Raw genomic sequence first — 12,600 nt, 5'->3', positions numbered from 1 at the left:
TCTACACAACCAAATATGATTTAAAAAATGATGTTATGTTTTCATTTTTCTTTCAATTGCACATTGAATACTCTTTGCTCCAATGAATAATCTCATAAAAATGGAATCGTTTTTCTTGCTCATATACTCATTGTTATTTTATAGAAGAATCTGCCAGTTTTTTCTAATTATAAAAAATAATCCGTTTTGGCAGATAAAAATCGTCGTAGTTAGCTTTTGTAGACCAAATGAGTTAAAATTGGTTTCAAGCAAACTGCTTAGTTTTATATTTTGTGCTCTGTTATTGTATAAGTATAACTCTGCATATCAAAAACAGCAAGTTTGAACAAACCATGTTATTTGTGTGACAAAAAATATAGAAAATTTATCAAAAATGAACGAGGTATCAAAAAAACATCGCTGCCATCAATGTGGAAATTCATCTAATGACTTATTTCATTGTGAGACGTGCAACTGTATCTCCAATGAAACATCAACAGCAACAGTGAAAGAACTTCTCTGTGAAGTTTGCATAGCCTCACACGTCGTATGCAATCATGTGACAACTGACGAGAAAAGAAACGAGCCACTGATTTGCCAAGAACACAAAATGCTGGAACAAGAATTTTGCCGGACATGTGATACAACTTTTTGTTGGAAATGTATGAGCAAACACAGCAAACACGACTTTGACACAATCAATAAAAGGGGATCTGAATTAAGAAGCGAAGTTTTTGAATTGTTGTCTGCATTAGAATTGGCAGAAAAGCCATTGCCGATGAAGAAAGACAAGCTTTCCGAAATGGTTGAGAAACACAAAAAGGAACAGTCAAATCTTCGTCAGTTAATAGAAACAGAAATAGAAAAACTTCGAAAGACCTGCTTAGCGGTAATTGATGAAAATTGTGACATTCTCAGCGCTGATTACGAAAGTGTTACACAATTGGCTGATGAAACAACTGAGATGCAGCAAAAAATACGCAATCTTTTGGCTTCTTCAAATGCTCACTTGTTGAAACAGTTTGCAGTGGCGCAAAATCAAGTTTTAAATATCAATGCTGCTGTGAAGGAGCTGGCAGAAAATGGTGATTTAGTTGTCGAGACCTGTCAGATGCACGAGATCCCAGTTATGTTTCACAATTGTGGGGAATATCTGAAAAAGTTCATGAAGTCAACGCGAAAGGCTCAAAAGCCTACAATCGACTATAAATCGAGTTCTTGTCATGGCCCACCAAATGAGTTCATTTTATCTGACCGCAGCAACATTGTTCACAGGATTGTTGTTAAAAACGGTCTGCTTTGTATCGATCATGCTGATGTTGGCAATTTGGGAACGTTGAATTCCGAGCTACAGTTCTATGGGAGGGAAGAAACGGACTTCAGAGAGAACGTTGAGCGATGTTTCATGCTTTATGTTTGGGGAAAATACTCCAATAGAATACTGCTAATTTCTGATACGAATACCCACTATGCAATTGAACCAGAAGAAAAGCTCAAGGTAAATAAAGTATCTCCTCCTCCCCATAAGCATCCCTTGTGTCCATATTCTTATTCCTCCTCTAATTGTGAAAAAATTGAGTGGTCATACTGGGATGAACAATCAAACATGATCAAATTCACTCACACAGATCAGTTCACAATTGCTTGTGACAAAGTTCCCGCAGTTAGGCAAAACGATATATGTCATATCATGTCACTCTGTTTCATAACAGAACACAACAATATTATTCTTGCAGACGCTCACAATTGTAAGTTTTGGATTATACCGGTCAATATCAGCCACAAGAAAATCAGTTGTGTAACTACAAACAGTAACGTGGTTATAATTTGGTGCTGTGAAGATGAAACTGTCTTTATTGCTATAAGAGAACGAGGTCAGTTCTCACTCCCTGTGAACTACAAATGGGACACAAAATCGCTCTACACTCACGTTGATGTGAATGGTTTGAAAGTTAAACTACTGCCTGGATTGCGTAACATTTCAGCGAAATACAATCCATACTTATTTTTTGTTAATTTTTAATTAAAAACACTAGTAAACTGCTGGGTCATCGAACTCTCCTCCTAAAATAGTCATTTGGCTAATTTCACAAAACACTCAGACACTAACAGCCAGAAATCAAATTTTTTGCAATTATGATTTACAAGTTTTTTATGATTTACAAGTTTTTAAAAATTCTAAAGCTTAAAACTAACTATTTTTAAATTAAATGTTAAAGTATAATTAATAAAACTTAATTGAATATCAAGTCTTAAGTTTTTGGTAATTTGTTTGATTAATTGATTTAGTATGAGATTATAGTATTTTATTATAAATTTGTCAACTTAGTGTCCATTTGAAATCGAAGGTAAAAGTACTATTTTTGAGAAGTATTGCTTGCGCCATGAATGACTAATTGATTGAATTTCTTTAAGCATTAACATGTTAAACTGGTGTACGCGGACATCAAACCTGATGACAAAGAACAAGAAAACTAGTTTCAGAGAAACAACTGTAGATTTTCAATATATTATGTAACCTCAATGAGTGCATTAAACTCAACTGTATCAATAACATTTCTGGTAGAAATTTTAAAAAAACAAGATTTTTTGCATAAAAACAAGAAATAATTTTTTGGTTTTGCAAATAGGCTCAAACATGAGCATGCAAATGTTTTCAATCAAGTAAAATCTAGAATTATTTGAGGCTTTGTTCTCCCAAAATAACCCAATCCGTCGTACAAGAAAACATGGAAATGATTTAACTGATGATATGACCATCAAATTTTTTTACAGCAACATCAAATTAAGACAATTAACAAAACCCAAGACTCTGTTTGCCAAAAATAAACAAAAAGTTAAGAAAAAATTTTTCTTCAAAATCCTCGTGTCTTCTGAATCACTATTCATAACAGTGTTTTCAGGAACTTTGGGTACTAGTCTTATACTTAGAATGAGTACAAAATACATCAATTTATGAGAAACAAGGACAGACGAAGTGGATAAGGCCAAAAATTAAAGAAGTTGGGAGAAATCAGAATAAGTCTGAAGATCAGTGGCGTCAAATTAAAAAACGTCGAAACTACATAACAGAATTCCGAACCACATCATACGATAAAGCTTTAGAAGTCATAATACGTGATAAATGGACAAAAGAACCTATATATATGGAGACAAGATTCGCAAATTCACTTAAATAATTGGAAATTAAACGATACCTGAGTCAATGAAAGCTTTAGATCAGAAGTAGACAAAATGGAATGACCCAAAATTATCCCGCACTCTGAGGCCAATGAGAACAATTGTTTTTCAGATTAAGCGATTGGAATAAAATCACGCAAGACAGATTATTCAATTTTCAAATTTTGAAAAAAAAGTGTCAAAATCATGAAAAGGGTTACCCAGAAATCAAACAAATAACTATGTTCACAATTTTCTTATTAGTAGCTGATGAAACTTGTCATCAATCAGAACAAAAGATAAACCAGCAAAAAAGACAACCATTTTTTGAGTGTCTCAAGAGCTTGATTATATCTTTTGGACACACAAAGTCCAAAAGCACGGAAATTATTAACAATGGACTAAGACAATTATTTTGATTACTTATATCTCTAAGTTTATTTGAGATTAAGCTATAAAAATACAGTAAATACGAGCAAATTAACATCAAACGGCAAATTATACTAGCAATTTAACAGCGTAACAATCATAAAAAACAAAATCTACGAACTTTAACAACTAAGTTACGTAAACGATTAAACCGTTAATAAAACTAAGAGATCAATCACCAAAGTGGACAATGAATATTAGCAAAAATTTGATAAACATTTCTAGAAAACAATTGGTGTCAAAGTCATCAAAAGCAAAAAAAATCTGAACTGAAGAAGTGGAATACATTAATTAAACTACTAATAGCAATCAATGAAACATGTCCCTGATGATTTTATAGGATAATATAAGAAAAGTAAAGAAAGAACTCGCAGAGTTGAAAAAGTTTCCATCAAATTTTTGAGAACAAATAGAACCAAAATCAAGAAAATCAATAGCAATAAAGTTGAAAGTTTAGTAGACAATTTGACGCTCATGACAAAAACTCTTCCCAAAACATGAAAAACTGTTCAAACAGCATTTTTTCACTGCTATTAACTGGACGACTCCTGAATTGCCGCGATGAAGATATTGTTTCAAGCCCCCGCCAACTACCCACTAAATCAGAGTTTTTGAATTACTCTACTGATTCTTCATTATTATTTCGGAACAATAACAGTGTCGAAAAACAATATGATAAAAGAAATCTATAGAAATGTAATACATAGTCCTCAAAAATTGCATCATTTGTTATATTAAATTAACTGCAATATGATTTCTCCAAAGTCAAGAAAATCAATAGCAATAAACTTGAATGTCGATTGAGTTCATGTTTGGTTCATATGCAACTAATCAAACCTGTAAAAGAAAACACTATATGATCAGACAACAAAAACAATAAAAATGAGATCAACATCAAGTTTTCAACAATTGTTTTAGAACAATTGGTGTCAAAACAATAGCGGCCAGTAAATGAATTCAAACCATTGCAAATCGGCGCATCAGCTCACATATGTATCACAGTAAGATCACCAAAGATAAGAAACACTGACAACTGAAGACAATTTGACGCTCGTGACAAAAACTCTTCCAAAAACCTGAAAAACTGTTCAAACTGCATTTTTTCACTGCTATTAACCGGACGATTCCTGAATCGCCGCGAAGAAGATATTGTTTCAAGCCCCCGCCAACTACCCACTAAATCAAAGTTTTTGAATTACTCTACTAATTTTTCCTTATTATTTCGGAACAATAACAGTGTCGAAAAACAATATGATAAAACAAATCTATAGAAATGTAATACATAGTCCTCAAAAGTTGCATCATTTGTTATATTATATTAACTACAATATACAATCTTGCAATAAATAATCGTGTCACCTCTTAGTAACAGTTATTATTAAATAGCCCATGATTGACTAATGAACAAAAAGTACTATTGCAAACACTTCATTAAAAATGACAAAATGCAAAATAGATCGATATATCTTCCTAATTTCTATTTTTTGACCCAAACATAATACTACAAGCCACAATAATTGAGAAAAAACACTTTGCTGAAAAACTTAAAGTTTAAACTAAAAACCGCTTTCCGCTTTCAAAGAAGACAAACATCATTAAAAAAGGTCGATCGCTTCGCGAAAAATTTTTCACAATTACTTTTTTCGCTCTCACAACGCTGCATGAACAAAAACTTGTTATTCGCTTTTTTTGTTCCGATAGACCTAAACACTTATTTTCACGTGCGGCATTTGACTTTGCATCCTGGAAATGTTGTAGTCGCCGATTTAAAAAAAAATGATTACCAAAACTCCTTTTCGAATCGTAAACAAAGAGCGCGCCAATACAATTCAAGTACTTCAGATTCAAGATTCAAGTACTCAGGATTGTTTCAGATTGTAAAAACCAAGTGATTTCTTTCTAATAAGAAATTTCATTGTCTTCCATCTATTAGATGTGAGCAAGTCCAAATTTGGTCCATTTTCTCACCAACCCACCCCAGCATTCCGCGGCTGTCTGTAACACAATGTTACAATTTTTGTATAGTTATATCAAAAATAAGTACGTGCAATTTAGGATATAATTTTTGCGACCAGTAAGCTAAAGTGTAAGATTCTCGATCTCATTAAGGTTAATTTCATAAATGTCTAATTGAAGCACGTGAGTGTCATTTCCATTCGTGTTTTGGAGCGCTCATCATTAACTGACAGCCCGGGCCTAACGACCAGTCAATACAAGTACTGGGCAACGCAACCCTAGTCTAGACCTGGGGTCATTAAAAAAACGTCCTCGACAGATTTTGGGTATGAAAAGAATTTGCCTTTGGACTTTAACTGATGTCCTCGATTTTGACTAGAACTAAAACAACCGTCATCAATTTTAGCTAGAACTAAAACAACCGTCATCAATTTTAGCTAGAACTAAAACAACCGTCCTCGATTTTAGCTAGAACTAAAACAACCGTCCTCGATTTTGGCTAGAACTAAAACAACCGTCCTCGATTTTAGCTAGAACTAAAACAACCGTCCTCGATTTTAGCTAGAACTAAAACAACCCTCATTGATTTTGACTAGAACTAAAACAACCATCATCGATTTTGACTAGAACTAAAACAACCGTCCTCGATTTTGGCTAGAACTAAAACAACCGTCCTCGATTTTAGCTAGAACTAAAACAACCGTCCTCAATTTTAGCTAGAACTAAAACAACCGTCCTCGATTTTGGCTAGAACTAAAACAACCGTCCTCGATTTTAGCTAGAACTAAAACAACCGTCCTCGATTTTAGCTAGAACTAAAACAACCCTCATTGATTTTGACTAGAACTAAAACAACCATCATCGATTTTGACTAGAACTAAAACAACCGTCATCGATTTTGGTTAAAACTAAAACAACCGTCCTCAATTTTGACTAGAACTAAAGCAACCGTCCTCGATATTAGCTAGAACTAAGACAACCGTCCTCGATTTTAGTCTGAACTAAAACAACCGTCCTCGATTTTAGAAAAAACTAAAACAACAGGGGTCGATTTTAGCTAGAACTAAAACAACCGTCATCGACTTTGGATAAAATTAAAACAACCGTCCTCGATTTTGATTACAACTAAAACAACCGTGCTCGATTTTAGCTAGAACCAAAACAACCGTCCTCGATTTTAGCTAGAACTAAAACAACCGTCCTCGATTTTGGCTAGAACTAAAACAACCGTCCTCAATTTTGACTAGAACTAAAACAACCGTCATCGATTTTGGTTAAAACTAAAACAACCGTCCTCAATTTTGACTAGAACTAAAGCAACCGTCCTCGATATTAGCTAGAACTAAAACAACCGTCCTCGATTTTAGCCTGAACTAAAACAACCGTCCTCGATTTTAGATAGAACTAAAACAACCGGGGTCGATTTTAGCTAGAACTAAAACAACCGTAATCGATTTTGGATAAAATTAAAACAACCGTCCTCGATTTTGATTACAACTAAAACAACCGTGCTCGATTTTAGCTAGAACCAAAACAACCGTCCTCGATTTTAGCTAGAACTAAAACAACCGTCCTCGATTTTGGCTAGAACTAAAACAACCGTTCTCGATTTTAGCTAGAACTAAAACAATCGTCATCGATTTTAGCTAGAAGTAAAACAACCGCCGTCCTCGATTTTGGCTAGAACTAAAACAACCGTCCTAGATTTTAGCTAGAACTAAAACAACCGTCCTCGATTTTAGCTAGAACTAAAACAACCGTCCTCGATTTTGGCTAGAAATAAAACAAACGTTATCGGTTTTGACTCGAATTGAAACAACCGTCATCGATTTTGACTACAACTAAAACAACCGTCATCGATTTTGGTTAAAACTAAAACAACCGTCCTCGATTTTAGAAAGAACTAAAACAACCGGGGTCGATTTTAGCTAGAACTAAAACAACCGTCATCGACTTTGGATAAAATTAAAACAACCGTCCTCGATTTTGATTACAACTAAAACAACCGTGCTCGATTTTAGCTAGAACCAAAACAACCGTCCTCGATTTTAGCTAGAACTAAAACAACCGTCCTCGATTTTGGCTAGAACTAAAACAACCGTCCTCAATTTTGACTAGAACTAAAACAACCGTCATCGATTTTGGTTAAAACTAAAACAACCGTCCTCAATTTTGACTAGAACTAAAGCAACCGTCCTCGATATTAGCTAGAACTAAAACAACCGTCCTCGATTTTAGCCTGAACTAAAACAACCGTCCTCGATTTTAGATAGAACTAAAACAACCGGGGTCGATTTTAGCTAGAACTAAAACAACCGTAATCAATTTTGGATAAAATTAAAACAACCGTCCTCGATTTTGATTACAACTAAAACAACCGTGCTCGATTTTAGCTAGAACCAAAACAACCGTCCTCGATTTTAGCTAGAACTAAAACAACCGTCCTCGATTTTGGCTAGAACTAAAACAACCGTTCTCGATTTTAGCTAGAACTAAAACAATCGTCATCGATTTTAGCTAGAAGTAAAACAACCGCCGTCCTCGATTTTGGCTAGAACTAAAACAACCGTCCTAGATTTTAGCTAGAACTAAAACAACCGTCCTCGATTTTAGCTAGAACTAAAACAACCGTCCTCGATTTTGGCTAGAAATAAAACAAACGTTATCGGTTTTGACTCGAATTGAAACAACCGTCATCGATTTTGACTACAACTAAAACAACCGTCATCGATTTTGGTTAAAACTAAAACAACCGTCATCGATTTTGACTAGAACTAAAACAACCGTCATCGATTTTGACTAGAACAATGTCAACCGTCCTCAGTTTTAATTAGAACTAAAACAACCGTCCTCGATTTTGGCTAGAACAAAAACCACCGTCATCGATTTTGACTCGAATTGAAACAACCGTCATCAATTTTGACTAGAACTAAAACAACCGTCCTCGATTTTAGCCAGAACTAAAACAACCTTTATCGATTTTGACTAGAACTAAAATAACCGTCATCGATTTTGACTAGAACTAAAACAACCGTCATCAGTTTCAGCTAGAACTAAAACAAGCGTCCTCGGTTTTGGCTAGAACTAAAACAACCGTCCTCGATTTTAGCTAGAACTAAATCAAACGTCCTCAATTTTGGCTAGAACTAAAACAACCGTCCTCGACTTTAGCTAGAACTAAAACAACCGTCCTCAATTTTAGCTACAATTAAGACAACCATCCTCCATATTAGCTAGAACTAAAACAACCCTCATGGATTTTGACTAGAACTAAAACAACCGTCATCGATTTTGACTAGAACTAAAACAACCGTCATCGATTTTGGTTAAAACTAAAACAACCGTCCTCAATTTTGACTGGAACTAAAACAACCGTCCTCGATTTTAGCTAGAACTAAAACAACGGTCCTCGATTTTAGCTAGAACTAATGCAACCGTCCTCGATACTAGCTAGCACTAAAACAACCGTCCCCGATTTTAGCCTGAATTGAAACAACCGTCCCCGTTTATAGCTAGAACTAAAGCTACCGTGGTCGATTTTAGCTAGAACTAAAACAACCGTCATCAGTTTTGGTTAAAATTAAAACAACCGTCCTCGATTTTAGCTAGAACTAAAACAGCGGTCCTCGATTTTAGCTAGAACTAAAGCAACCGTCCTCGATACTAGCTAGAACAACTAACTAAAACAACCGTCATCGATTTTGGTTAAAACTAAAACAACCGTCATCGATTTTGACTAGAACTAAAACAACCGTCATCGATTTTGACTCGAAATGAAACAACCGTCATCGATTTTGACTAGAACAATGTCAACCGTCCTCAGTTTTAATTAGAACTAAAACAACCGTCCTCGATTTTGGCTAGAACTAAAACCACCGTCATCGATTTTGACTCGAATTGAAACAACCGTCATCAATTTTGACTAGAACTAAAACAACCGTCCTCGATTTTAGCCAGAACTAAAACAACCTTCATCGATTTTGACTAGAACTAAAATAACCGTCATCGATTTTGACTAGAACTAAAACAACCGTCATCAGTTTCAGCTAGAACTAAAACAAGCGTCCTCGGTTTTGGCTAGAACTAAAACAACCGTCCTCGATTTTAGCTAGAACTAAATCAAACGTCCTCAATTTTGGCTAGAACTAAAACAACCGTCCTCGACTTTAGCTAGAACTAAAACAACCGTCCTCGATTTTAGCTACAATTAAGACAACCATCCTCCATATTAGCTAGAACTAAAACAACCCTCATGGATTTTGACTAGAACTAAAACAACCGTCATCGATTTTGACTAGAACTAAAACAACCATCCTCGATTTTAGCTAGAACTAAAACAACGGTCCTCGATTTTAGCTAGAACTAATGCAACCGTCCTCGATACTAGCTAGCACTAAAACAACCGTCCCCAATTTTAGCCTGAATTAAAACAACCGTCCCCGTTTTTAGCTAGAACTAAAGCTACCGTGGTCGATTTTAGCTAGAACTAAAACAACCGTCATCAGTTTTGGTTAAAATTAAAACAACCGTCCTCGATTTTAGCTAGAACTAAAACAGCGGTCCTCGATTTTAGCTAGAACTAAAGCAACCGTCCTCGATACTAGCTAGAATTAAAACAACCGTCCCCGATTTTAGCCTGAACTAAGACAACCGTCCCCAATTTTAGCAAGAACTAAAACAACCGTCCTCGATTTTAGCTACAATTAAAACAACCGTCCTCGATATTAGCTCGAACTAAAACAACCCTCATCGATTTTGACTAGAACTAAAACAACCGTCATCGATTTTGACTAGAACTAAAACAACCGTGCTCGATTTTAGCTAGAACTAAAACAACCGTCCTCGATTTTAGCTACAATTAAAACAACCATCCTCAATATTAGCTAGAACTAAAACAACCCTCATCGATTTTGACTAAAACTAAAACAACCGTCATCGATTTTGACTAGAACTAAAACAACCGTCATTGATTTTGGTTAAAACTAAAACAACCGTCCTCAATTTTGACTGGAACTAAAACAACCGTCCTCGATTTTAGCTAGAACTAAAACAAACCTCATCGATTTTGACTAAAACTAAAACAACCGTCATCGATTTTGACCAGAACTAAAACAACCGTCCTCAATTTTGACTGGAACTAAAACAACGGTCCTCGATCCTAGCTAGAACTAAAGCAACAGTCCTCGATACTAGCTAGAACTAAAACAACCGTCCTCGATTTTAGTCTGAACTAAAACAACCGTCCCCGATTTTAGCTAGAACTAAAACAACCGTGCTCGATTTTAGCTAGAACTAAAACAACCGTCCTTGCTTTTAGCTACAATTAAAACAACCATCCTCGATATTAGCTAGAACTAAAACAACCCTCATCGATTTTGACTAGATCTAAAACAACCGTCATCGATTTTGACTAGGACTAAAACAACCGTCATTGATTTTGGTTAAAACTAAAACAACCGTCCTCAAATTTGGCCGGAACTAAAACAACCGTCCTCGATTTTAGCGAGAACTAAAACAACAGTCCTCGATTTTAGCTAGAACTAAAGCAACCGTCCTCGATACTAGCTAGAACTAAAACAACCGTCCTCGATTTTAGCCTGAACTAAAATAACCGTCTCCGACTTTAGCTAGAACTAAAACAACCGTCCTCGATTTTAGATACAATTAAAACAACCGTCCTCGATATTAGCTAGAACTAAAACAACCCTCATCGATTTTGACTAGAACTAAAACAACCGTCATCGATGTTGACTAGAACTAAAACAACCGTCATTGATTTTGGTTAAAACTAAAACAACCGTCCTCAATTTTGACTGGAACTAAAAGAACCGTCCTCGATTTTAGCTAGAACTAAAACAAACCTCATCGATTTTGACTAAAACTAAAACAACCGTCATCGATTTTGACCAGAACTAAAACAACCGTCCTCAATTTTGACTGGAACTAAAACAACGGTCCTCGATCCTAGCTAGAACTAAAGCAACAGTCCTCGATACTAGCTAGAACTAAAACAACCGTCCTCGATTTTAGTCTGAACTAAAACAACCGTCCCCGATTTTAGCTAGAACTAAAACAACCGTGCTCGATTTTAGCTAGAACTAAAACAACCGTCCTTGCTTTTAGCTACAATTAAAACAACCATCCTCGATATTAGCTAGAACTAAAACAACCCTCATCGATTTTGACTAGATCTAAAACAACCGTCATCGATTTTGACTAGGACTAAAACAACCGTCATTGATTTTGGTTAAAACTAAAACAACCGTCCTCAAATTTGGCCGGAACTAAAACAACCGTCCTCGATTTTAGCGAGAACTAAAACAACAGTCCTCGATTTTAGCTAGAACTAAAGCAACCGTCCTCGATACTAGCTAGAACTAAAACAACCGTCCTCGATTTTAGCCTGAACTAAAATAACCGTCTCCGACTTTAGCTAGAACTAAAACAACCGTCCTCGATTTTAGATACAATTAAAACAACCGTCCTCGATATTAGCTAGAACTAAAACAACCCTCATCGATTTTGACTAGAACTAAAACAACCGTCATCGATGTTGACTAGAACTAAAACAACCGTCATTGATTTTGGTTAAAACTAAAACAACCGTCCTCAATTTTGACTGGAACTAAAACAACCGTCCACGATTTTAGCTAGAACTAAAACAACGGTCATCGATTTTAGCTAGAACTAAAGCAACCGTCCTCGATACTAGCTAGAACTAAAACAACCGTCCTCGATTTTAGCCTGAACTAAAACAACCGTCCCCGATTTTTGCTAGAACTATAACAACCGTCCTCGATTTTAGTTGGAACTGAAACAACCGTCCCCGATTTTGGCTAGAACTAAAACAACCGCCGTCCTCAATTTTGGCTAGAACTAAAACAACCGTCCTCGATTTCAGCTAGAACTAAAACAACCGCCGTCCTCAATTTTGGCTAGAACTAAAACAACCGTCCTCGATTTTAGCTAGAACTAAAACAACCGTCATCGATTTTGGCTAGAAATAAAACAAACGTTATCGGTTTTGACTCGAATTGAAACAACCGTCATCGATTTTGACTACAACTAAAACAACCG

The 12,600-nt window shown here is 35.6% G+C and overlaps 1 protein-coding gene across 1 annotated transcript; it reads left to right on the top strand.

The window, feature by feature from the left end:
- Positions 1-201: 201 nt before the first annotated feature.
- LOC142338702 (uncharacterized) lies at positions 202-4,621 on the top strand. The gene is made up of 2 exons (XM_075388574.1): positions 202-1,922; positions 4,552-4,621. Exons 1-2 carry the CDS (start codon positions 374-376, stop codon positions 4,602-4,604), a joined length of 1,602 nt encoding a protein of 533 aa, XP_075244689.1. The 5' UTR covers positions 202-373; the 3' UTR covers positions 4,605-4,621.
- Positions 4,622-12,600: the final 7,979 nt, after the last annotated feature.

This window comes from Convolutriloba macropyga, chromosome 4 (assembly GCF_964194025.1).
Source record: "Convolutriloba macropyga chromosome 4, txConMacr16.3, whole genome shotgun sequence".
Classification (NCBI taxonomy): domain Eukaryota; kingdom Metazoa; phylum Xenacoelomorpha; order Acoela; family Convolutidae; genus Convolutriloba; species Convolutriloba macropyga.
This window is presented reverse-complemented; position numbering and strand designations above follow the sequence as displayed.